At 44.1% G+C, this 27,206-nt stretch overlaps 1 protein-coding gene across 1 annotated transcript in view; it reads right to left on the bottom strand.

The window, feature by feature from the left end:
* Window positions 1-1,094: 1,094 nt before the first annotated feature.
* Window positions 1,095-27,206, bottom strand: part of ATAD2 (ATPase family AAA domain containing 2) — a 1,885,102-nt gene continuing 1,858,990 nt past the window's right edge. Inside the window, exon 23 of the mRNA XM_044066177.1 lies at window positions 1,095-1,810. Coding sequence (XP_043922112.1) covers window positions 1,775-1,810 — 36 coding nt within the window. The 3' untranslated portion in view covers window positions 1,095-1,774. The remainder of the gene's footprint in view (window positions 1,811-27,206) is intronic.

Here is a 27,206-nt window from a genome sequence, read left to right as displayed (position 1 = left end):
TTTGACTGTTTAGTCACACTTACCAATTGGATAATATTGCACAGTAATAAATGGACACCCTTTTAAGGGCCTTTAAGTAGCTGATAAATATTACCTGGGTGGTGGCAGGCGGTACTACCGTGTAGTTTGGGTAATAGGGGCACAGCTGGAGAACCTGTGCCAGCCTTTCCCAGGAGTGTCTGTGTGGTTGCATAAACTCTTATCTCAAAGTGTGTGTGTGTGTGTGTGTGTGTGTGTGTGTGTGTCAGCTACATGGGCAGGGACATGAAGCACTGGTTGGACAGAGAGGGTGCTGGAGGTTTTAGTTTGCTCAACTAGGCTGTGATCTGGAGACTATAGCTGTGCCAGTGGGGAGTCTTTATTGGGGACCTGGAGAGCAAGGGAGCAACCAGCCCCGGACTGACTGATCTCTGTGTGCTCTTAAGGGAAATTGCACTTTACTGTGTGTATTTGTTATCCTTTCCTCCTATATGAGAGAGGCCCCTCTCTGGTGTTGGTGGTGAGGATTGAGGCTCCTTGACTGCTGGGCTAGGGCACGGGCATCACACAGGCTTCACGCCATGCTGCCTAAAGCTGTGTTGTTGCACCTGAGAGTATAGATCCCACCACGTGATAAACAGTGGGTGCACGTCTAAGGTGTGCAATGTCCCTGTGGGCCCAAATGGTGCAAAGTACAGTTGAGCAAAATCTTACCATAACAGTATATGTCCCTCTCTTCACTGTTGCAGTATTCTTCACTGAAGGTAGCTCCTGCCAAGGAGAGTCTGTCCAGTATATCAAAGCCTTTAGATCTTATAGGAGCCATATGTCTCACACATACTTCCTGCACAGGACATAAAGGTGACGTACAGACCAAATACTCTGAACTGAAATGCCCCAGGAGGAGCAAACCACTCCTAGGGACAAAGGAGAAAGTGCGTACCCAGAAGAGCTAAGGGAACTTTTTAACTGTGTAGAGCAAGGGACAGAAGAGGAGAAACTATCAAGTGATGCATTGCAGTGGGACTCTAAGGTCTGATCTATTTTTTTAATGTAAAAATGTATTTGTGAATGTTATACCAAGTACCCATACCTGTAAAAAAGCTTATCAGACATCATTTTGATTATTTTATTAAGAAATAAATTAAGAAATAACATTCAGAACTTAATCTAGAAAATTCCTTACAGTCTGCAATAAAACAACTTTGAACAAAATTTCTAATGAATGATACAGTCATCACTGATAAGCATTGGGTGTAATAAATGCTCATTTAAAAAAAAACATTAAAACTGATCATCCATATTTAAAATTTTGATATTCTGAAAGCAGTTTATTAAAAGTCCATTAGAATTATTTTCCATGGTGCCATGTAGAGGAACTAAACCAATCTAATATGAGTTGAAACTCCACCTTCTAGTGCATCCTTTATACACGTTTGAGAAAACCTTTTCTTCCACTGAAGATACATTAGCTAATCAAGAAAGTGGTACGGACTTCTTCCAAAAATTTCAATACATTAAAATGTACATTTCATACATTCAGCAGATAATTTTAAAGATATTTATATTAAAAACCTTCTGCAGAATGTAATCGCATATATGTGACCTCTCTAGCCACAAACTATACAGTGCCAACACGTTAAAATATACATACATTTTTCAATATATGAAAATAATATACATTTACAAGCGAAATATTTTATTTAGGTTCCTGCAAAAATTAATAAAAGGACATTTCTGTCAGAACAATCTAGAAAGTGAATACCAAACATGACAACTAGGTCCGTGTTTTCTCTCATCTCTGAAAATTGTCAACTTCTTTCTCCATATTCTGTAAAGAAAAGGAAAACAGACTTGAGTGTAGAATCGAAAAGGCGTCATGTATTACCTCACTCTGAAGAGTTCAAAAGTTGGCCAGTCAAGCTCATCAATGTTAACTACATATTATAACCAGATGTGCAGGTAAGCAAGTTTACTAAATTATTACCATATTAAAGAGTGCTAGTCAGTTTTGTTTCCTAACAAGCTTTCTTAGGGCACAACTTTGTTTTATCAAAGGCAATCATAAAAGGAATGTAAAGTTCAATTTTCCTGCAGTGCTTTCCCATCCAGTGAAGAGATACTAGTAAGATAACAGATTTAGACCAACATGAAAACACTGGCAAACTAGAGCCATGGAGTCAACGACTGGGCATTATGCTTCCTAAATAATCATCACTAGAAAGTATGGAGCTAACAGAGGGATGGTCTCAGTAAGAAAATTTCCAGTACTGTACAAATGAAGTGCATTATCCTCAAGCTGAAGTAAGTTGAGAGATAATTAGCAAAAGAATAGACACAGCAGGGATAAGTCCATTCAAGAAAACTTTTCAAACACTGTCAAAACATACATTCTTTACAAGACTTACAAACATACATCTCAACTGTACAGATTTTCGCAGAATGTCTAGATGTTTCCCTCATTTTTGGTCAGTTTCTCAAAATTGTGCTTTTTTGGCAAATCACTGATGGCTGAAGTCAGAAAATAATGGCACACACTTGTATTTCAAAATTTACATCCTTTAGAAAATTCATGCTAATGTGAAACCTGTTATTCTATGTACTTTAAGTTTGTAGGAGCAATATTTAAAGTGTCCCTATTTTTGGGCCTTTGTATCCCCTTTATTTGAGCCTTTGTCCAGATTTCTTGCAGGTTGACATATACACTTTCAAATCATACATACGCTAACTGATCTGTTTCAAAAGGCTTCAGCAATATGCAAATGAGGCATCCCGGTACAGTGAGGCCTGAAAAAGCAAAATCGTTACATAATGGAACTCAGAGAAAATCTACACAAAAACAAACTATTTATTGCCAGAGTCTAACTTGTGCTGCAGCTCACACTGTTAGTAGTGAGGGCACCATATCTTTATTGTTTTTTATTTTTTGCAGGAGGGCACTTGCTTAATCTAAGGGGTGAGCTTGTTTAGGAAGCTGAAACAGAATTTTACCAAGTAGTTTTAATGGATGAACAACTGTGCCCAAATGCATGAATTTTTAGAAACGCAATGCCAAATTTTTGGTGAAGTGGGGGAATCCAGCTATAGAACCTGTTAGGGAGGGTCCTTTGATACAACAACTGATAAATTAAGAATATGTCTTAGAAATCACTGGACACACCCTGGGTATGTGAAGTGTGCATGGTTAAGGCCTTCTGACACTAGCCCACAAACACCTTGGCTCATGGTAGGTACTCACATAAGCAAACTTGTCTCCTTTGCTGCTGAATAACCCTTTCTAAGTGAATTACTGGCTACAGTCATAGACCGTCGTAAGGTGGATCTCAATTCTGACTTTCAAGGGAGCAACAGACAGAATATCCTAGGAAACCTCATGAGAAACTTGGCCCAAAACAAACATTTCCATAATCTACCAGTCCAACCAAATTAAGACTCATTTTACATGTATTCAAGCAGAGGGAAAGATATCAATGCAGGCCTAAACTCCCAACCCCAATGCCTCAAACTCTTCTTGAATTCTACAGTTTGGCATGGAATTAATGAGCAAAACAAAAACTAACATTATACTAGAAAGCCCCTTTAAGCCACAAAATGGAAAACAACCACCTCAAACCTCAACCTCTCTTACCTGGAGAACCAAAAGGAGAAAGGGAGGACAATCTTCCATGGGGTGAAATGGTTGATCCCCAAAAAGTTAGTCCGGACATAATCATTAGCATTGCAATTCCAGAAGAGGATCACAACAGCAGATCTGTTGAGTACCAGCCGGTTCTCACTAACAGGAATGAAGGCCGCTAAGACAATAAATCTCAAAATCAAGGCAGTTTCCACACTGCAAATTAACCCTGCAGTGAAGAACGGTCTTGTGACAAAAAAAAATAAATAAATAAAAATCACAGACCATATAGGAGAAAAAGAAAGTACAGTTGTGTACACTTACCATAAAAGGTGCTCGAGTGTATTCACTGTTGCAGTCATTACATTTGGGTTATCTGCTTGCATTAGCCCTCAGTCGGCCTGATTAACAAAGTCTTGGGTCCTGCGTCGGATGCTGTCCCTTCTTCTATGACATCAGGTCATCAGGGGTATAAAACATGCAGCCGACGTCATTACATCAGTTTTTCTTGCCCCAGATGTCAGGTGCCCCCCTAATGGGAAGCAATTAAAACTATAATTACAAGGATATACCTCCAACAAAAAAGCAAATACACCAAAAAGCTTTTTGAGCATAGTAAGGTAGACTGGAGGTATAGCCAAAAGAAGAAAGTGGGCTGGTGGCAAGGTAACCAGGACTGCAACAGTGAATCCACTCGAACATCTACATTTATGGCAAGTGTACACAAAGTACAGTTGTGTACACTTACCATAAATGTAGATGTTAGAGTGTATTCACTGTTGCAGTTCATTACATTTGGGTAATCTGGCAGGTTGCCCTCAGTCGGCCTGAATATCAAAGTCTTGGGTCCTGCGTCAGTTGCTGTCTCCTCTTCCATGATGCCAGGTCATCAGGGGTATAAAACATGCAGCCGACGCCATCCATTTTCTTTAGTTTTTCTTGCCCCAGATGTCAGGTGCCCACCAAATGGGGAGCAAACAAAATATTTATATATATATATATATATATATATATATATATATATATATATACATAAATGCAATTGTAACAACATAAACTTTACCTTCATCTAAAAGCAAATACACCACAAAGGCTGTAGAATATAGTGAAGGAAAGAGAAATTCTAGAAAAAAGGGGGTTGGTGGGTGGGTAACCCGGACTGCAACAGTGAATACACTCGAACATCTACATTTATGGTAAGTGTACACAACTTACTATATTCTTCATGTTTCACTGTTGCAGTCATTACATTTGGGTAGAATCCCAAAGCTACGGATGGGAGGCTGGAACTAAATAGCATTAGGAGCAGCTATAAGGCCCTGCAGAACTGCAGTGGCAAAGTCTGCCCTGGACTTAGAGAAGAGAGACAAATGATAATGTTTTGTAAAAGTATGAACAGAGCTCCAAGTAGCAGCTTCTAGAATGTCTTTGGTTGGCACCCCTCTGAGAAAAGCTGCTGAGGTAGATGCAGCCCTGGTGGAATGTGACCTGATTCCTTTGGGCACCCGTTTACCATGATACAAATAGCAGAAACAAATGCAGTGGCTTATCCACTTTGAAATAGTCTGCTTTGAAATGGCCTTCCCCTCTGATCCTGCAGCAAATGCCACCAGTAGCTGCTCAGATTTTCTTAGAGATTTGGTCCTGTTTAAGTAGAATCTTAGTTGTCCGTGTACGTCCAAGGAATGCAGAATCCGCTCCGCCTTGTTCTGCGGATTTGGGTAAAGAGTTGGCAGGTGAATAGTTTGGTTAAGAGCCACACTGGGTACCACCTTAGGCATAAAGGAAGGATTGGTCCTGAGGGACACCCTGTCCAGGTAAAATGTAATAAAAGGCTGCACAGCCATGAGGGCCTGTAGTTCTGAAACCCTTCTTGATGAAGTGATTGCCAGAAGGAAAGTTGTTTTCCAAGATAAAAACTTTACATCCGCAGTAGCTGCTGGTTCAAATGGAGGCAAGGTGAGCTTTTCCAACACAAAATTGAGGTCCCGTGCAGAAGTTGGTGATCTTCTGGGAGGCCTTAAATTACTGGCCCCTCTATGATACTATTTTAGCAGAGGATGAGAAAAGATGGGAGGGTCTGTGTTGTAATGAGCCGAAATGGCAGAGGCATGGATTTTTATTGATGAAAATATAGGCCCTTGTCAAGCATCTCAGTCAAGTATTGTAAAATCTGAGGAATATTTGGCTTTGCTGTGTCTGTCCCTTGCGCTTGGGTTTCAAGCACAGAATCTCTTCCATTTATCAGCATAAGATTTTCTAGTACTAGGCCTTCTGTCTTCCAAAATGACATCCATCACAGATTTACTGAGAGGTGTTGTTTGAATATTTACATGATCAGCCATGCTGCCAGGTTCAGAGTTTGGAGCTGACTGTGCAGAATTTGAACGTTCTGCTGAGACAGTAGATGAGGTATTTGAGGCAAGTACCAAGGAGTTAGTTGAGAGACATATTCCTCAGAATTGGGTACCAGTGCTAGCGAGGCCAGTGCGGGGCAATTAGGATCATTTTTGTTTTTTCCTGTCTGACCTTTAGTAAGACCTTGGGAAGAAGAGGCAGAGGAGGAAAGGCGTAGACTGATAGGTTTTTCCACCTGAAGGATAGGGCATCCACTTTCCATGCTTGTCTGTGATAAGTCCTTGTGCAGAATTTGTCCAGTTGATAATTCTGGGGAGAGGCAAATAGATCTATGTCTGGACTCCCCAATTCTCTGTTATCATGCTGAAGACTTGTGGATCTAGTTTACACTCGTGAGGGTCCATAAGATTTCTGCTTAGGTCATCTCCCAGAGTATTTTGTTTTCCTGGCAGGAAATGAACTGGAAGATGTACTTGGTAAGTCAAGGCTGTGTCCCACAATGCCATGGCTAGTCTGCAAAGGGGGTAGGAATGTTTACCCCCCCCCCCTGCTTGTTTATGTACCACATAACCGTGGTGTTGTCCGTCTTTATCAGTAGTTGTCCTGGATGAAGTAAGTCCTTGAAGGCTGTCAGGGCATTCTGAACAGCTAACATCTCTTTCTGGTTGATATGCAGATGCATTTGTTTTGGGGTCCATATGCCCTGAATGCATCTCCCCGCGAGGTGGGCCCCCCCAAGCATAGTCTGATGTGTCTGCAGTTAGGGTTTGGGTGGTAGGGAGTAGAGTGAAAGACAGTCCCATGTTCTGGTGACATGTCTCTGCCCACCAAAGAAACTCCTGCTGTAGGCAGGGAATGAGAAGAATCATTGTTTCCAGACTGTGACAATGTTGACTCCATAAACGTTTTAGATACCACTGCAGTTTCCTCATATGCAGTCTTGCATATGGAATTAGTAGAATGCAGGATGCCATGAACCCCAAAGCCTGCAGAATTTGTCTTGCAGATAACTGGGTTTTTGTTGCCATCTGTTTGAAGTAGTCAGTTGCCTTTGTTTGTCTGGCGTAAGGTAAGCCATCTGGGAAGTTGTATTCAAGCTTGCACCCAGGAATGTAATCTTTTGAGAGGGTACCAGTTGTGATTTATTTTCGTTTATTGTGTACCCTTAGGCATGTTAGAAGCCTTTTTACAAACGCCAGATATTGAAGAAGAATGTCCTTGTTTTCTGCTTGAATGAGACAGTTGTCCAAGTAAGGATAGATTTGTATGCTTCTTTGTCTGCAAAATGCAATTACTGGTGCCAGGCACTTTGTAAAGACGCTGGGCGCAGTAGATAAGCCAAAGGGCAGTGCAGAGAATTGGTAATGCATAAAATCAGCCTTGAAGCGGAGGTATCTTCTGAACAATTCCCTTATTGGGATATGCAGGTATACCTCTTTTAAGTCTAGAGTCACTAGCCAAGCGTTCTTGACCAGCATGTGCAGAAGCTGTTGCAAAGTCAGCATTTTGAATTTTGGGATGTCCAAGAATGTGTTCAAAATCGATAAATCCAGTATTGGGCGCCAAGCATTGTCTTTTCTGGGTACCGGGAACAGTCTTGAATAAAACCCTTGCCCTTTTTCCTGTTCTGGTACTGATTGAATAGCCCCCATATCCATGAGGGACGTAACTTGTTTCTGTGCCTCTGCCCATTGATTTTGTGGCAGATATGGCCAACCATTTGGAATTGGCAAGGTATGGAAATGAAATCTGTATCCCTGGGATACTATGTTTAATACCCACTTGTCCTGGGTTATTAACTGCCAATTTTGAGCATGAAGTGCTAATTTTCCCCCTAAGGGGGCTGCCAAAAGATAAGTGCTTAGTGATGGCAGAGGGAAGTCATTGAGACTGTTTACTGTAGGGTTGCGCTTTGCTTCCTCCAGATTTGGAGGTAGAGGCACCCCATTGCTTTGACCTGTAAGAACCCTGTGATTGGTATCTAGAGCCTTTTGAGCACCTGGATTTGCCCCGTGAGGCTCTGTTGGACACAGGAAAGGACAAATTTTTTGTAGGCCATTGTCTACTGAATCTTGGTGACTGTACTTGTAAGAAGTCTTTTACAGTTTGCATAGACTTAGCTTTGTCTTCCATTTTCTTTAAAACCTCTTCTGCCTTATTACCAAAGTATCGTGCTGTAAAGGTGCATCCAACAATTTGGCTTTAACATGATCAGGCAGATTTTGCTCCTTGAGCCAGGCATGCCTTCTGATCACAGATAGAGTAACTGCGGCCCTGCAGGAGGCCTCCAAGGAATCAAAACCACATTGCAAAGTATGCCTTCCAACCTGTTCTGCTGCATGCAATAATTTCTGTAATTCTTTATTTTCCACACATTCAGAAATCAACATCATTTTCTGTTTCAATAATCCCATAACATGCTGTTGATATTTAAGCATATGAAACTGGCAGTTTAAGGCCCTAATTGCCAAGGTTGCAGACGTATAAACCTTCTTAACCCATCTATCCAGCGCCCTGGAATCTCTATCAGAGGGGGTAGGATTCTTAGCTGTTGAGGCCTTTACACCTTTGGGACCCTGAGAGATAGTTTCAGGGTCAGCAGCAGGATTTTTGAATAAAACTTTGTGGGAGTCAGGAACCCTGTAATATCTGTCTGGCTTACTAGGAGCTGGAGGATAGGGAATCTGGAGCCATGCTTGATTCTGAAAACACATCAACAATGTCTAATACAGGATGTATGGCCAAAGGCCTATGCTGAGGAAGAAGGAGGAAATCCCTAAGCCTCTTTTTTGATTCTGAGAAATCCTGACTCTCCCAATGAAAATGTTCCCTCAAAGTATGCAAGGTTTCTCCAAAAGAATAATCTTCAGGGGGCGATGCAGATGAGCTGGATTCCTCTGCATCTGAATCCACATAGGGTGGTATAGAATATTCTTGATCAGAAGAAATAGAAACCTGATTGAAGATTCATAATCAGTGTCTTGCCTAGGCCTCTTATCGGGGGGGGGGGGAGGTTGGGAACCCCTGATCAAGGTAATTAAGTCTTCAGTCATTTTGATCATCTGTTTTTTTAGGCATAGAGGCCTGAGCATGTGGCTCATGAGTCAGTTTTCTAGCCTTAGAAGTTGCTTTTGTCTGTTTTTGAAGCTGGCGTCGGTTTTATATAGAAATGCTGAGGCCTAAAAACATCCTCAGAAGCCGGTGCCTGCTCAGCGGCTCCGGACCCATCCGAGGGAGAGACATCTGCGGGTACAGTACTCTGGGAATCTCGCAGCATGCCGGACTCCACATGGGCTCGGTAGAGGCCTGCGACTCTAAAGTAGCGGGTATCAGGGGCTGCGAAATCACCTCACAGAGTACCGGGGACTGGCTTAGGAGAAGCTTCGTTGCCCCTCTACGGTCCGCCTCTGTCCTTTTCTTTGCGTTTTTTATGAACTCCAGTAGTCGGATTGCTATCCGACGACATTTCAAGGTAATTAAATGTTTCCAAAATATTTTGAAGCAAAGATATACAGACGCTCAACAGTGCATTGGTTAAATCTAGCACAAAACCGACAGCAAGGCACGTTATGATCTGTGCCTAGGCAAGGAATACAGTACAAATGAAAATCCTTGCTTCCCACAAGTAATGCAATTATTAACTTTTACTGACATTGGTAAGGAGCAAGAAAAGGTTTCCCCAACGGGGTACTTAGCTTTATTTGAAGACTTCGGTTTCGAAACTCGAATGTGAAAATTTCAGGAGTCGGACGACCGGCACTTGCGAACTGCTTCTGCTTCGGGCACCACGTGGCAAGAAAGACTAAAAAAAAATGGCGTCGGCTGCATGTTTTATACCCCTGACGTCATGGAAGAGGAGACAGCAACCGACGCAGGACCCAAGACATTGTTATTCAGGCCGACTGAGGGGAACCTGCCAGCAGATTACCCAAATGTAATGACTGCAACAGTGAAACACGAAGAACATCTGTACTATGTTCTTTGTGTTTCACTGTTGCAGTCATTACATTTGGGTAGACTCCCAAAGCTAAGGTTGGGAGGAGGAATTTAAATAGAATTAGGACCAGCTATAAGGCCCTGCAAGACTGCAGTGGCAAAGCCAGCTCTGGATTTACAGAAAATTGGCAAATAATGCTTGGTGAAAGCATGTACAGAACTCCAGGTAACATCTTCTAGGATGTCCCTGGTAGGGACGCCCCTGAGAAAGGCTGCAGAGGTAGATGCAACCCTGGATGAATGGGGTCTGATGCCCTGTGGGATAGGTTTTCCATGGTGCTTATACCAGAAATGAATGCAGTGGCCTATCCATTTTGAAATGGATTGCTTTGAAATAGCTTTTAGCCTCTGTCCCTGCAGCAAATGCCACCAGCAGTTGTACAGATTTCCGTTGAGTTTTAGTCCTGTCCAAGCAGAATCCAAGTTGTCTTTGCACATCTAAGGAGTGCAGTATCCGTTCCCCTTTGTTCTGTGGGTTAGGAAAGAAGGTAGACAAATGAGTGGACTGATTACGAGCCACACTGGATACCACACCTTGTGCATGAAGGAGGGATTGGTTCTGAGAGATGCCCTGTCTGCATGAAAGATGATGAAAGGCTCCACTGTCATAAGGGCCTGTAATTCAGATACCCTCCTTGCAGAATTGACTGCTAAAAGGAAAGCTGTTTTCCAGGAAAGGAATTTTAAATCTGCAGTAGCAGCTGGCTTGAAAGGAGGAAGAGTGAGATTCTCCAAGACAAAGTTAAGGTCTCAGGCTTGAGTTGGAGCTCTCCTGGGTGGCCTTAAATTTTTGGCCCCTCTGAGGAACTGCTTGTGCAGTGGCTGAGAGAAGAGGGGAGGCTCTGTGCTATAATAAGCTGAAATGGCGGAGGCATGAATTTTGATGGAGGAAAAGGACAAGCCCTTATGAAGCATCTCAGTCAAGTATTGTAGAATCTGAGGTAAATTGGGCACTGCTGCGCACATCCCTTGAGACCGAGTCCAGGCACAAAATCTTTTCCATTTTGCAGCATAAGATTTTCTAGTACTAGGCCTCCTTGCCTCTAAAATGATATCCATCACTGATTTTCTGAGGGATGGTAAAGGAGAGATTAGGTAATTAGGCTGCTAGGTTCAGGGTTTTCAGGTGAGGGTGCAGAATCTGGTTCTCCTCCTGAGACAACAGGGAAGGAAGTCTGAGGCAGGTGCCATGGAGCAAAGCGTGACACACTGTGCAAGAGGGGGTACCAGTGTTTGCGTGGCCAGTCTGGTGCAATTAAAATCGTCCTTGGCTTGTCCTGTTTGATTTTTAGTAGTACCTTGGAGAGCAGAGACAGAGGAGGAAAGGCATAAACTGATAGGTTGTTCCAGCTGAAGGATAGAGCATCCACTTTCCAAGCTAGCTTGTGGGGAATCCTTGTGCAAAATGTGTCCAACTGATGGTTCTGGCGGGAGGCAAGCAGGTCTATATCTGGGCTCCCCCATTTGCTTATCAACATGTTGAAAATCCTTGGCTCCAGTTTCCACTCGTGTGGGTCCATGTGGTTTCTGCTTAGTCCGTCTGCCAGTGTATTTAGTTTTCCTGGAAGGAATTGAGCTTGTAGATTCACTTGGTAGCTCAAGGCTGTGTTCCACAATGCCATGGCTAGTCCGCAGAGGGGGTAAGTATGTGTACCCTCCTGCTTGTTTATGTACCACTTGACAGTGGTGTTGTCGGTCTTTAATATTAGTTGTGTTGGAAGAATGTGGTCCTTGAAGGCTGTCAGAGCATTCTGGACAGCTAACACTGCTTTTTGAGTTATGTGCAGATGCATTTGACTTGGGTTCCATTTGCCCTGAATGCACTTACCTGCCAGGTGAGCCCCCCCATGCATAGTCTGATGCGTCTGTTAAGGTTTGAGCGGCAGAGGGTAGTGTGAATGGTAGTCCCCTGTTTTGGTGGCAGGCCTCTGCCCACCAAAGGAAAGTACAGTTGTGTACACTTACCATAAATTTAGATGTTCAAGTGTATTCACTGTTGCAGTCATTACATATGGGTAATCTGCTGGCAGGTTGCCCTCAGTCGGCCTGAATAACAAAGTCTTGGGTCCTGCATCGGTTGCCGTCTCCTCTTCCATGACGTCAGGTCGTCAGGGGTATAAAAACATGCAGCCAATGCCATTTTATTCAGTTTTTCTTGCCCCAGATGTCAGGTGCCCTTCAAATGGGGAGCAAATATATATATATATATATATATATATATATATATATATATATATATATATATATATATATATATATATATATATATAAATAAACAGCAATACATATAAATGCATTTTTAGCAACATAAACTTTACCTTCATCTAAAAGCAAATACACCACAAAGGCTTTAGTATATAGTGAAGGAAAGAAAAGTTATAGAAAAGGGGGATGGTGGGTAACCCGGACTGCAACAGTGAATACACTCGAACATCTACATTTATGGTAAGTGTACACCAACTGTACTATGTTCTTCGTGTTTCACTGTTGCAGACATTACATTTGGGTAGAATCCCAAAGCTATGGAAGGGATGATGGAACTAAATAGCATTAGGAGCGGCTATAAGGCCGTGCAGAACTGCAGTGGCAAAGCCTGCCCTGGATTTGGAGAAGAGAGGCAAATGATAATGCTTTGTGAAGGTATGAACAGAGCTCCAAGTAGCAGCCTCTAGAATGTCTTTGGTTGGAACCCCTCTGAGAAAAGCTGCTGAGGTAGAGTCAGCCCTGGTGGAATGTGACTTGATCCCCTTGGGCACAGGTTTACCATGGTGCAAGTAGCAGAAAGGAATGCTGTGGCTTATCCACTTAGAAATAACCTGCTTTGATATAGCCTTCCCCTCTGACCCTGCAGCAAATGCTCAGACTTCCTTAGAGATTTGGTCCTGTTTAAGTAGAATCTTAGTTGTCTGTGTACATCCAATGAATGCAGAATCCGCTCTCCCTTGTTCTGTGGATTTGGGTAAAATGTTGGCAGGTGAATTGTCCGGTTAAGAGCCACACTAGATACCACCTTAGGCATAAAAGAAGGATTGGTCCCGAGGGATCTTTTGGGAGGCCTTAAATTTTTGGCCCCTCTAAGATACTGTTTAAGCAGAGGATGAGAAGAGGGGAGGCTCTGTGTTGTAATGAGCCGAAATGACAGAGGCATGTATTTTTATTGAAGAAAAAGATAGGCCCTTGTCAAGCATCTCAGTCAAATATTGTAAAATCTGAGGAATATTGGGCTTTGCTGTCTCCATTCCTTGTGCTTGGTTCCGAGCACAGAATCTCTTCCATTTATCAGTATAAGATTTTCTAGTACTAGGCCTTCTGGCTTCCAAAATGACATCCATCACAGATGTACTGAGAGGTGTTGTTTGAATAATGAAATGATCAGCCATGCTGCCAGGTTCAGAGTTTGGAGCTGAGTGTGCAGAATTTGATTGTTCGGCTGAGACAGTAGATGAGGTATTTGAGGCAAGTACCAAGGAAGAATTTGAGACCTATTCCTTAGAATTGGGTACCAGTGCTGGCGAGGCCAGTCCGGAACAACTAGGATCATTTTTGTTTTTTCCTGTCTGACTTTTAGTAAGACCTTGGAGAGAAGAGGCAGAGGGGGAAAAGCATAGACTGATAGGTTTTTCCAGCTGAAGGATAGGGCATCCACTTTCCATGCTTTTCTGTGATAAATTCTTGTGCAGAATTTGTCCAGCTGATAATTTAGAGGAAAGGCAAATAGATCTATGTCCGGGCTCTCCCACTTCTGTGTTAACATGCTGAAGATTTGTGGATCCAGTTTCCATTCGTGCGGGTCCATAAGATTTCTGCTTAGGTCATCTGCCAGAGTATTTTGTTTTCATGGTAGGAATTGAGCTTGAAGATGTATTTGGTAAGTCAAAGCTGTGTTCCACAATGCCATGGCTAGTCTGCAAAGGGGGTAGGAATGTGTACACCCCCCCTGCTTGTTTATGTACCACATAACTGTGGTGGTGTTCGTCTTTTCAGTAGTTGTCCTGGATGAAGTAAGTCCTTGAAGGCTGTCAGAGCATTCTGAACAACTAGCATCAGTTTCTGGTTGATACACAGATGCATTTGTTTTGGGCTCCATTTGCCCTGAATGCATCTCCCCCCGCCAGGTGGGCCCCCCAAGCATAGTCTGATGCATCTGTAGTTAGGGTTTGGGTGGCAGGGGGTAGAGTGAATAACAGTCCCTTGTTTTGTTGACATGTCTCTGCCCACCAAAGTAAACTCCTGTTGTAGGCAGGGAATGAGCGAGATCATTGTTTACAGACTGACAATGATGACTCCATAAACTTTTTAGGTACCATTATAGTTTCCACATATGCAGTCTCGCATATAGAATTAGAAGAATGTAGGATGCCATGAACCCCAAAGCCTGCAGAATTTGTGTTGCAGATAACTGGGTTTTTGTTGCCATTTATTTGAAGCATGTTGTCAGTTGCCTTTGTTTGTCTGGCGTAAGGTAAGCAATCTGGGCAGTTGTATTCAAGCTTGCACCCAGGAATGTAATTATTTGAGAGGGTACCAGTTGGAATTTCTTTTCATTTATTGTGTACCCTAGGCATGTTAGAAGCCTTTTTACAAATGCCAGATGTTGAAGAAGTGTCTCCTTGTCCTCTGCTTGAATGAGACAGTCGTCCGGATAAGGATAAATGTGTATGCTTCTTTGTCTGCAAAATGCAATTACTGGTGCCAGGCACTTTGTAAAGACCCTGGGTGCAGTAGATAAGCCAAAGGGCAGTGCAGAAAATTGGTAATGCAGAAAACTTGCCTTGAAGCGGAGGCATCTTCTGCATGATTCCCTTATTGGGATATGCAGGTATGCCTTTTTTAAGTCTAGAGTCACTAACCAAGTGTTCCTGCCCGGCATAGGCAGTAGCTGTTGTAAAGTCAGCATTTTGAATTTTGGAATGTCCAGGAACGTGCTCAAAATCGTTAAGTCCAGTATTGGACGCCAGGCATTTTCTTTTCTGGGTACTAGAAAAAGTCTTGAATAAAAACCTTGTCCTTTTTCCCTTTCTGGTACTGGTTGAATAGCCCCCATATCCATGACGGACATAGGTTCATAGGTTTATACACTAGGCTAACTGCCCTAGGGCATTTATAAGCCTAGCCCAAGGTTATGTGGCGTACGCCGCCCCTTATGTTAGAAATACTGTGCCCATTAGTTTGTTGTGCCTCTGTCCAGTAGTGACACAGAGATGATTCCCGGGGTAAACCTACGATCTCCCATCCACCGGTCAAGATTTCTCTTGAACAGAGCCAGCGAGGTGCTCTGCCTCACATGGACCGGGATTTTATTCCACAGCATGGGGAGTCTCTGGGTGATAAATCTATCCCTCCAGCACGTCCTATTTATATCCGTGCTAAGGTTTAAGTCTCTTGCTCTAGTGGCTTTTGTGGATTTGGATTTTTTGAGGTGGAGCATGTCCATTAATTCCGGGTTGGTCATGGCCTTGTATGTCAGGCACAAGTCACCTCTGAGCAGACGGTATGCAACTGAATAGAGTTGGAGTTTCTTCAGTCTGGCAGCATATGACAGGTTTTGGAGTCCCTTTATCCTTTTGGTGAGGAACTTTTGGGGTCTCTCCAATTGCTGCAGGTGTCGGGTGAGATACATCCCGAATGGGGCATTGTACTCGATCATTGGTATGATAAGTGAAGAGTACAGGGGAACAATGACCTCACTTGATCTGGATGTGAATCCCTTCATGATCAGGTGGGCAATGTAGAAGGTCTTTCGAACCACTTTAGCAACGTGAGCGTCAAACGAGAGGCCACTGTCAACCTGGGTCCCCAGGTCCCTGATAACCTCTTCTGTGCTTAGTGGGTTGCCACCTATATGGTAGCTTGGGGTTACCTTGTTTTTCCCAAGGGTATGACTATACACTTTTTATGCTTAACTTCAGGCCATGGCTCTGGCACCAGCTATCAGTTTCCGTGAGACCCCTCTGAAGGATGTCTGTGTCCGATGTACTATCCACTATGGCACCCAGTTTGCAGTCATCCGCAAACTTTGTCAGCCATAGTCCTCCTATGTTTGCCTGTACTTCTGAGAAGTAGATGCCGAACAATAGGGAGCCAAGGACTGAGCCCTGTGGGACTCCACTTGTAACCGGCTTGGAGTCTGACAGGGCTCCAGCAACTCTAACCCTGTGGGTTCTGTCCTTTAGCCAGTTTGCAACCCATCTTGTGACATATGGGTTTACATTTAAGCTGGTAAGTTTCTCTATAATACCCGAGTGGGGTATTGTGTCGAAAGCTTTTGCAAGGTCAAGGTAGGCTGTATGGACTGCCTTTCCTCATCAATGGCCTTGGTGACTGTTTCAAGAAGTCGACCAAGTTCAAAAGGCAAGATCTGCCCTTGACAAAGCCAAACTGGGTTGGGTCCAAGGTCTGCAAGTCCCCTATGTCCTTGTTTATGAGTTCCATTATGATCCTCTCCATAGCTTTGCAGACCAGGCTTGTTAAGCTTATGGGGCGGTAATTACCAGGGTCCGTAGAGGCACCGCCTTTGTGGAGTGGGACCACAGTTGCCGACGCCACTCCTTGGGCACATATCCTGTGGTGAGGCTAAGATTAAACAGCTGCCTTATGTGCGGGTTTAGTTCTTCATTGAGTTCATGTAGCACACAGCCGGGACCCCATCCGTCCCATTGATGCTGTGTTTTTAGCTTTAGAGAGAGCAGCTTTCACCTGCATTTGAGATGTCTGGGAGGCTACTCTCAGTTGGGATAGTTATCTCTCCTTTGGGGAGAGGGGTGAAGTTTGCGCTGAACCTGTCTGCCAGTATGTTGGCAATGTCTGTGGGTTCAGTGATTTTTGTATCATTTTGGACTAATTCTGAGCATATCTGGGAGTTTCCACCCAGGTTTCTGACATAGCTGAAGAAGGCCTTATGATTGTCTTTTGAATCTATGGCAATTTTTCTCTCAAAGTTGGCCTTGGATGATTTTATGAGGGATCGTAGTTTCTTGCTAGTGCTGATCAAAGATGCCTTCCCTTTTGGGATTTTGCTCCATCATGTAATAGCTTTCTCCTCTTATTGTAAAGTTTGTTTATGTCTGGGGTCCACCAGACTGGACGCTTGCCCTTGGTGGAAAGAGTCTTGGTTTTATTTGGGATTGCCTGATCCATGCAGTCCTGAAGGTGTTCATAGAAGGCATTTGTAAGGGCTTCCGCAGCTTGGGTTGTGGTTTCCATTGGCTCGGGGCCTTGAAGGATACCACACCTGTCTTGAGTAGTGTGAAGTTTGCTTTAGAGAAGTTCTTCACTGTGGTCTTTTTGTTTGGGGTGGGGCGGATGTGGATTTCTAGTGAGATTAGTTTATGATCTGATCTCACCAATGAGGGATATACTTCGGTTTGGAGCATTTTGTCCCCATGTTCGTGATGATGAGATCTAGTATATTTTCTCCTCTTGTGGGGACGGTGACTAGTTGTTCCATGGCATTTGAATTTATGAACTCCAGGAACCTTTGGGCTAGAAAGTTTGGGCTTGAGTAATGTTCCCAGTCTATATTCGGGTAGTTGAAGTCACCCAATATGATGGTGTTTGGTGATACATTTATACCCTCCAGTGTCTTCAGGAAGGCTGTGTGGGTTTCCTGAGTTTGAGAGGGTGGCCTGTAACATGCTACAAATTGTAGAGCAGTTTTTCTTATGGTTAATTGCACCTGGATGGCTTCCGATGCTTCGTGCGTAGCCACCAACCTGGAGGTGTGGGTATCCTTGATGAATATGGATACACCCCCTCCTTTTGTGGTGTGGTCCGGGTTTTGGGGCCGGAACGCATGATATGAGATGAAACCTGATAGTGCCGGGGTGCTCTCAGGAGCCTTGAACCAGGTTTCAGTCACAGCACAGACATCGATGTTCTCCATACTGAGAAGGGCCTCGAGTGCGTGCAGTTTGAGATTTAGACTTCTGGCATTGAGCAGCATTACCCTTAGTTTCTTCATGTTTTTGTTTTCTAGGATGGTAGGTTTAGAATTTGAGCCTTGCCTAAAAAAGGCACTATGGGGGTGGCAAGAGCCTTAGCCAATATCCGGAATCCCAGGGGTGACAGGTGCAAGCCGTCCCTTGCGAAGCAGCGTGGCTTGTCGAGCATGTCATCCCAGGCAGACAAGCACTGGATCCCCTTTGAATGACACCAGAAATTAAGTCAATTGTTAAAGCTGATCATCTTGTCACTATATTGTGGTATCATTCTTGGTGAAGGAAGGATACTGCTCAGGGTCAGGGTCATACCTGCCTGGGCTACATAATCAGAGAGCTCCTCTATGTCTCTTTTCATGTAGTCCAGGGAGGTACGTCTCAGGTCGTTCACACCAGCATGGACAATGACTGTGTCATACTTGTACTTGCCATGGAGTGACCCGAGTGCTTGTGTTATATGGCGGATTCTAGCGCCCGATAGGCAGCTTACCATGACCTTCTCCTTGTTCAGCCTGGTGAGTGGGATGTCAGTGTGTCTGACTATGGAGTCACCTATGACAAGTATGTTTGGTGTTGTATTTGGCCTTAAGGGCAGTGACTGCTTTACACACTGATTTTGTTGTTTATGTGTTGTTTGTGTGGTGTATTGAGTTTGCAGTTGCTTGGGTGTCTGCTTTGGAGGCCTCTGCTGTTTAGGTAAATTTTTACTCAGAGCCTCCGAGTATGTCTTGGTGTGTTTATGTGTTTGATTCAGTGGTGTGGTTGAGTTATGTGAGACTGGTATTGTGGTGTGTGTAGTTGCCTTCCCCTCCTGTCTGGTCTTGCCAGTCCTGAGTTGAGAGAGCTCAGCCTCCAATTTGGCTAAATAGCTGCATCTCTCGCAAGTGTTAGTGTTACGTGGGAGGAGGAGAGGGTTGTCCGTGTACATGAGGCAATTGTAACATTGTCTCAGAATTCCTAGATTCACCAACTGGGCAGGAGAGGACGCCAGCATCTGACCCTTCGACATGCTAGAAAGATTTATGAGTTGGTATGAGACAGAAAAGTAGTGGGCTTAGCAGGGAAGTGGGCACTCCTGGGGGTTTTGCTAGTGAGAGACTTGTATAATATAGGAGTGCTTGACCTGCAAAGAGAATGCTTATAAAACAAGGGATATGCTTATAAGACAAGTGCTGAGCTTTTTGAGAAGAAAAAGCTATTTGGAACAAGTGCTGCACTTTTTAGTGAAGGTGTAAACTGTTTAGATTCCTAACAGAGCAGTTCTAAGGGAAAATTTGAAGAACAGACTTTCTGGAGCCAGAAAGAGTTTAACCTTGTTTAACCAGCGCTGCCCGATGCTGCTCTAGTGGCAACTCCGCGCTAAAGCACGTTAAAGCGTGCTTGATAGCAGGGATAGACATAACTTGTTTCTGAGCCTCTGCCCAATGATTTTGTTGCAGATCTGGCCAACCGTTTGGAATTGGTAAAGTATGGAAATGAAATTTGTACCCCTGGGGTACTATGTTTAATACCCACTTGTCCTGGATAATTAACTGCCAATTTTGAACATGAAGTGCTAGTTTTCCCCCAAGGGGGCTGCCAAAAGATAAGTGCTTGGGGAAGGTAGAGGGAAGTCACTGAGACTGCTTACTCTAGGGTTGTGCTTTGTTTCCTCCAGATTTGGAGGTGGAGGCACCCCATTGCTTTGACCTGTAAGAACCCTGTGATTGGTATCTGGAGCCTTTTGAGTGCCTGGATTTGCCTTGAGCGGCTCTGTTGGACACAGGAAATGACCAATTGTTAGTAGGCCAGTGCCTACCGAACCTGGGTGGCTGCACTTGCAACACATCTTTTACAGTTTGCATAGATTTAGCTTTGTCTTCTATTTTCTTTAAAACCTCTTCTGCCTTATTACCAGAGTATCATGTTGCAAGGGGGCATCCAACAATTTAGCTTTAACATGATCAGGTAGATTTTGCTCCTTGAGCCAGGCATGCCTTCTAATCTCAGATCCAGTAACTACGGCCCTACAGGAGGCCTCCAAGGAATCAAAACCACATTGCAAAGTATGCCTTCCAACCTGTTCTGCTGCATGCAATAATTCCTGTAATTCTTTATTTTCCACACATTCAGAAATCAACATCATTTTCTGTTTCAATAATCCCATAACATGCTGTTAACATTTAAGCATATGAAACTCGCAGTTTAAGGCCCTAATTGCCAAGGTTGCAGACATATAAACCTTCTTAACCCATCTATCCAGCGCTCTGGAATCTCTATCAGAGGGGGGTAGGATTCTTAGCTGTTGAGGTCTTTACACATTTGGGACCCTGATAGATAGTTTCAGGGTCAGCAGCAGGATTTTTGAATAAAACTCTGTGGGAGTCAGGAACCCTGTAATATCTGTCTGGCTTACTAGGAGCCGGAGGTAAGGAATCTGGAGCCATACTTGATTCCGAAAACACACCATCAACAATGTCTAATACAGGAGGTATGGCCAAAGGCCTATGCTGAGGAAGGAGGAGGAAATCCCTAAGCCTCTTTTTTGATTCTGAGAAATCCTGACTCTCCCAATGAAAATTTTCCCTCAAAGTATGCAAGGTTTCTCCAAAAGAATAATCTTCAGGAGGAGATGCAGATGGGATGGATTCCTCTGCATCTGAATCCTCATAGGGTGGTATAGAATATTCTTGATCAGAAGAGGAATCAGAAGAAATAGAAACCTGATCTGAAGATTCATAATCAATGTCTTGCCTAGGCCTCTTATGGGGGGGGGGGTGTGAACCCCTGATTAAGGTAATTAAGTCCTCAGCCATTTTGATCTGTTTTTTAGAAATAGGGACCTGAGCATGTGGTTCATGCGTCGGTTTTTTAGACATAGAAGTTTTTGATCTTGTTTTTGAGTCTGGCGTCGGTTTAATATAAAAATGTGGAGGCCTGAAAATACCCTCAGAAGCTGGTGCCTGCTCAGCGGCTCCGGACCCATCCAAAGGGAGACATCCGTGGGTTCAATACCCTGAGAATGTCGCGGCATGCCGGACTTCGAATGGGCCTCGGTAGAGGCCTGTGACTCAAAGGTACGGGTATCAGGGGCTGTGAAAGCGCCTCACTGAGTACCGGTGACTGGCTTAGGAGAAGCTTTGTCGTCGGTTTTGGACCTCGACAGTCTGTCTCCTTTTCTTTGCACTTTTTGTGAACTCCGGTAGTCAGATTGCTAACAGACGACATTTCAGGATAATTAAATATTGATCCAAAATATTTAGAAGCCAAAATATACCGATGCTTAATAGTGCTTTGGTTAAATCTAGCAGAAAACCGACAGCAAGGCATGTTATGATATGGGCCTAGGCAAGGAATACAGTACAAAGGAAAATCCTTATGAGGTATTTGCTTCACACAAGTAATGCAATTAACTTTTACTGACATCGGTAAGGAGCAAGAAAGTTTCCCCAACGGGGTACTTGGCTTTAATTTGAAGACTTCGGTTCTGAAACTCGAATGCGAAAATTTCAGGAGTCGGCCGACCGGAACTTGTGAACTGCTTCTGCTTCGGGCACCACGTGGCTTGAAAGACTGAATAAAATGGCGTCGGCTGCATGTTTTATACCCCTGACGATCTGACGTCATGGAAGAGGAGACAGCAACTGACGCAGGACACAAGACTTTGTTATTCAGGCTGACTGAGGGCAACCTGCTAGCAGATTACCCAAAGGTAATGACTGCAACAGTGAAACACGAAGAACATCTCTAGGTGTAGGCAAGGTATGATAGGAATCATTGCTTCTAGATCCTGTGAATGTTGACACCATTGACTTTTGAGATACCATTGTAGCTTCCTCATATGCAGCCTTGCATATGGAATTAGAAGAATGCAGGAGAGGCCATGAACCCCAAGGCTTGCAGTATTTGCCTTGCAGATAGCTGGGTTTTTGTGGCCACTTGTTTGAAGTAGGTTGTCAAATTAATCCGTTTCTCTGGCGTGAGGAAAGCCATCTGGGAAGTTGTATTCAAGCTTGCTCCCAGGAATATAACTTGTTGACAGGGTACCAGGTGTGATTTCTTTTTGTTTATGGTGTACCCCAGACAAGTCAGCACCCTTTGAACAAAGGCCAGATGATTCAAAAGTATGTCCTGGCTTTCTGCCTGAATTAGACAATCGTCCAGGTATGGGTATATTTGAATATTTCTTTGCTTGCAAAATGCAATGACTTGAGCTAGGCACTTTGTGAATACCCTGAGTGCAGTAGATAAGCCAAAGGGCAGTGCAGAGAACGGATAGTGCATGTAGCCTGCTTTGAAGCGTAGGTATCTTCTGCAAGACTCCGATAGGGATGTGCGGGTATGCTTCTTTTAAGTCTAGTGTTGCCAACCGTGCATCTTTGCCTAGCATTGGAAGCAACTGGTGAAGAGTCAGCATTTTGAATTTTGGAATCACCAGAAAGGTATTTAGAGTAGAAAGGTCCAGGATAGGACGCCATGTATTGCCATTTCTGGGTACCAGGAAAAGTCTCAAATAAAAACCTTGTCCCTTTTCCTCTTCTGGTACCAACTGAATAGCCCCCATGCTTAAGAGAGAGTGTACTTGATTTTGGGTCTCTGTCCACTGATTTGGGGGTAGATCTAGCCACCCGCTTGGTGTTGGTAACGTGTGGAAGTGAAATCTGTATCCCTGGGACAATATTTAAAACCCATTTGTCCTGGGTAATGAGTTCCCAGTTTTTGGCCTGCAGACCAATCTTTCCGCCTAAAGGAGCATTCAGTTGGGAAGTGCTTGGAAGTTTTAAAAGCAAGTCATTGAGACAATTTTCCATAGGGGGAGTCTTAGTACTCCCAGATTTGGGTGCGGAAATCCCTCACTGCTTAGTCTTGTGTGTCCCCTGGGACTGAAATCTGAGGTTCCTGCTGTGTCTGGGTTTGGCTTGAGAAGACCTGGAAGGGGCAGGAAAGGACCACTTCTTAGAGGGTCAATGCCTACTAAATCTAGGAGGCTGAACTTGCAAGAAATCTAACAGTTTGCATAGATTTAGCTTTATCTTCCATCTTTTTAAGAACTTCCTCAGTTTTGATGTCAAACAGGCGGTCCTGATTTAAGGGAGCATCTTAATCTTAAGAATTTAGCTTTAACATGATCAGGTAAAGATTGCTCCTTATGCCAAGCATGCCTTCTGAGCACAGACCCAGTAACAGCAGCCCTGTAAGAGGTCTCTAATGAATCAAATCCACATTGCAAAGTATGTTTACCAACCTGTTCAGCAGAATGCATTAAATCATGCAATTCTTTATTTTCAGCACAGTCAGGAATCAACATAATTTTCTGTTTAAGCAACCTAATAACATGTTGCTGATACTTTAACATACGAAACTGGCAATTTAAAGCCCTAATGGCCAAGGTTGCAGAAGTGTAAACCTTATTACCCCATCTATCCAGCGCCCTGGAGTCTCTATCAGAAGGGGTAGGATTTTTAGCAGTAGAAGCCTTAATGCCCTGAGGTCCCTGTGAAATAGTCTCTGGATCCGCAATAGGATTTTTAAAAACAAACTTGTGTGAATCAGGAACCCTGTAATATCTGTCAGGTTTTCTGGGAGCAGGAGGCAAAGATTCAGGGGACAAACTAGATTCTGAAAAGGCATTATCAACAATATCTAGTACAGGAGGTATACCTAAAGGCCTCTGCTGAGGCAAGAGTAAGAAATCCCTAAGCCTCTTTTTTGAATCAGAAAAATCCTGGCTTTCCCAGTGGAAATGCTCCCTTAGAGTATGTAAGGTTTCACCAAAAGAAAAATCCTCTGGAGAGGAAGCAGAGTGAATAGAGTCCTCTGCATCCACGTCCTCACAAGTAGATAAGGGCAAATCCAGATCATCAGAAAAATCAGAAAAATCAGAATCCTGGTCAGAAGATTCATAAACAACTTCAGCCCTAGGTCTCTTAGAAGGTGGAGGTTGGCTTCCCCTGATTAAAGTTATAAGATCTTCAGCCATTCTTATTTGTTTTTTAGGCATAGAGGCCTGAGCATGCGGCCTGGGCATTGGTTTCTTAGGCATGGTTTGAGATTTAGGCCTAAATGAAGAAGGAGGCATCTGTTTTAATATGCAAGTCTGTAGGCCTGAATACACCCTCAGAAGCCGGTGCCTGCACAGCGGCTCCGGGACCCATCCAAGGTAGAGACATCTGCAGGTTCCACAGTTGAAATATCTCGTGGCATACCAGACTCCGAATGGGTCTCAGTAGAGGCCTGCGAATCAGAAGTAGCGGGTATCGGGGGCTGCGAAAGCGCCTCACTGAGTGCCGGCGAATGGCTTAGAAGAAGCATCATCGGCAGCTTTGTACCTAGGCGGCTTGTCTCTGTCTTTATCTTTGCATTTTTTCGGAATCCCGGTAGTTGGATGGCTAATCGACATTTCTGGATAATTAAACCGAGAACCAAAATATTGTGGCGCAAAAATATACAGACAACGGATAGTGCACTGATTAAATAAAGCACAAAACCGACAGCAAGGTACATGGTGGTCAGGGCCTAGGCAAGGAATACAGTACGAATGAAAATCTTTGTGATATATTTGCTTTCCACAAGTTGTTGTTTGTCTTTCAGCTTTTTCCCAGTAAGGGGTTACCACAGCAGAACTCCGGTCCGCTAATGATTGGCAGTAGATTTTTTTACGAAACGCCGAGGTGCCAGCTCGACGCCCAACCTTCAAAGAAGGCACGCCCATTTACGCACGCATGTCTTTTGAAAGCATGCTTTCCACAAGTAATGCAATTAACTTTTACTGTCATCGGTAAGGAGCAAGAAAAAGTTTCCCCAACGGGGTACTTAGCTTTAGTTGAAGACTTCGGTTCTGAAACTTGAAAACGAAAATTTCAGGAGTCGGCCAACTGGCACTTGCGAACTGCTTCTGCTTCGGGCACCGCGCGGCAAGAAAGACTGATGTAATGACGTCGGCTGCATATTTTATATCCCTGACAACCTGACGTCATGGAAGAAGGGACAGCATCCAACGCAGGACCCAAGGCTTTTGTTAATCAGGCCGACTGAGGGCTACTGTAAGCAGATAACCCAAATGTAATGACTGCAACAGTGAAAGACGAAGAACATCTTATGTACTCACCATAACGTTCCATCTGAGTAGTTGTACTTCATTTGTCTTCAACCTGTGGGTCTATGGATCTGAACTGGATCCGACACAGCCGCATAACCAGCACCTGATCCGCGCTCCAAGCTTCTCTCCTTACCCATAATGCCCCGTCTCCTTCCTCCCCTCAGATCGCGTTTGCTGCTCAGAATAAAAAAAGCCTGACTCAACAGGACCTCACCACTACTGGCCCTCCTCAAATTCCTGAACCAAGCATGGCAAGAGAAGCCTTTAGAATGTTCATCTCCCATATACAAGGCCAGGACCATAGTGACAAGTTTGGGGGAAAGACGGGCGGGGGATGGTTAAAGACAAATTAAGTACAACTACTCAGATGGAACATTAAGGTGAGTACATAACTTCTTTATCTGAAGAGGTTGAATTCATTTGATCTTCAACCTGTGGGACAGAGTCCCCAGCTACAAATACCTGGGTGGCCCTCATGGAAGGATATTCCGAAGCACCGTGGAGCCAAAAGATGCCCTAACTCCTGGATACAATGTCTAATTTGCAATGTGAGATGAAGGCATGAGATGAGGACCAAGTAGCTGCAGAACAGTTATCATCCAGCGACACCCTGGACCATAAAGCCTCTGAATGTGCTTTTACTTGACCCGGAAGTGAAATCCCTTTGTCAGAATATGCTTGAATAATACATTGGGAGATCCAACAAGCAATAGTCACTTTAGAAATTAGCTTTCCTAAGAAGGGTTTTGAGTAAGACAAACTGATCAGATTTGTGAAATGATTTCGTCCTGTGTAGATAAAATCTCAATTGCCTATGTACATCCAGCAAATGTAACTCATATTCACCCTTGTTCTGAAAATTAGGAAAGAAGACGGGGAAGTTTGATAGCTTGATTAATGTTTGCTTCTGATGCCACTTTAGGAAGGACGGATTAGTGCACAGGGAAACCCTGACCTTATGGAAAATCATGCAACGAACGTTGATGGACAAAGCTTGAAGTTCCGACACTCTGCTGGCTGATGTAATCGCAACAAAGAAGGCAGTCTTCCAAGACAGATACTGCAAGTCTATTGAAACTGCAGGCTCAAATGGAGGTGAGACTAAAGCCTGCAATACAAAAGTGAGATCCCACGGAGGCGTAGGATCCTTCACTGAGGGCCTTAAAAGAAAGGTACCTTTAAGGAAGGACATGAAAATTAGAAATAGTCAGTTGGACTTTAACCGTAGAGGAACTAGCACCTTGTTGGAAAATCCCCTCCAAAAATTAATACCACTGAAACGGGAGCTGTGTAAGGATTCATATCTCGTTGATAAGCCCATACAGAAAATCGTTTCCACTTGCTACGATACACGTTTTGTGTGGAAGATTTGTGAGCCGCCACAAAAATGTTTTTAACTGGAAAGAATAAACCGGGAGTCCTAATAATCAAGGGAACTGGAGCAGACAAGCTGTGAGTTTCAGACTGTCAAGGTCTGGGTGAGGAATCCCCAAGGGGTGTGAGATGAGATCCGGAGACAGATTCAAGTTCCATGGTGGAACTACTAGGTGAGACCAGAGGGACGGGAACCAGACTTGTCCAGGCCAGAATGGGGCAATGAGAATTACTGTGTTCCAAGGCTGCGAGCTTTCTGTAGGAACTTCGAAATGAGAGGTAATGGAGGCTTGGCATAAAAAAGACCGGGAGGCCAAGCATGCACCAGTGCGTCTCTGGGGACTTCTCCCGTAGGAGGGTTCAGAGCGAAGAACTCGCTGCATTTCGTATTGGAAGGAGATGCGAAGAGATCGCAGCAAGACTGACCCCACCTGAAGATCATCTCTTCCGCTACTGAAGGATTCAGAGACCACACGTAAGGCGTTAGAATAGTCCTAAGCTTGACTGCTAGAAAATTGGCCCATCCTGGAATGTGCATTGCCACCAGAAAACAGCTGGTGGAAATCGCCCCATTCCCACACTCTCATGGGTTCTCGACAAAGGAGTAAGAGACGGTCCCTCCTTGTTTGTTGATATACCAGACTACTGACATGTTGTGGATCGCAATAATCCCTAGAGGAAGATGGGCAAGGAGAGCTAGCACCACCCTCATCTCCAGGACGTTGATATGCAAACTGGTCTCGGGAGGGGACCACGTGCCTTGGATAGTCCTTCCCAAGATACCCCCCCCCCCCAGCTGGGAGGTGTCCGTGGTCACCGTGGCTTAGGGAATGACCAGAGAAAGGGGGCGTCCTCTGACAGGGTCTGG

Source organism: Protopterus annectens, chromosome 3.part1 (assembly GCF_019279795.1).
Source record: "Protopterus annectens isolate FY-2018-M chromosome 3.part1, PAN1.0, whole genome shotgun sequence".
Taxonomy (NCBI): domain Eukaryota; kingdom Metazoa; phylum Chordata; order Ceratodontiformes; family Protopteridae; genus Protopterus; species Protopterus annectens.
Note: the sequence above shows the minus strand (reverse complement) of the source record. Positions and strands in the feature narration are given on the sequence as shown.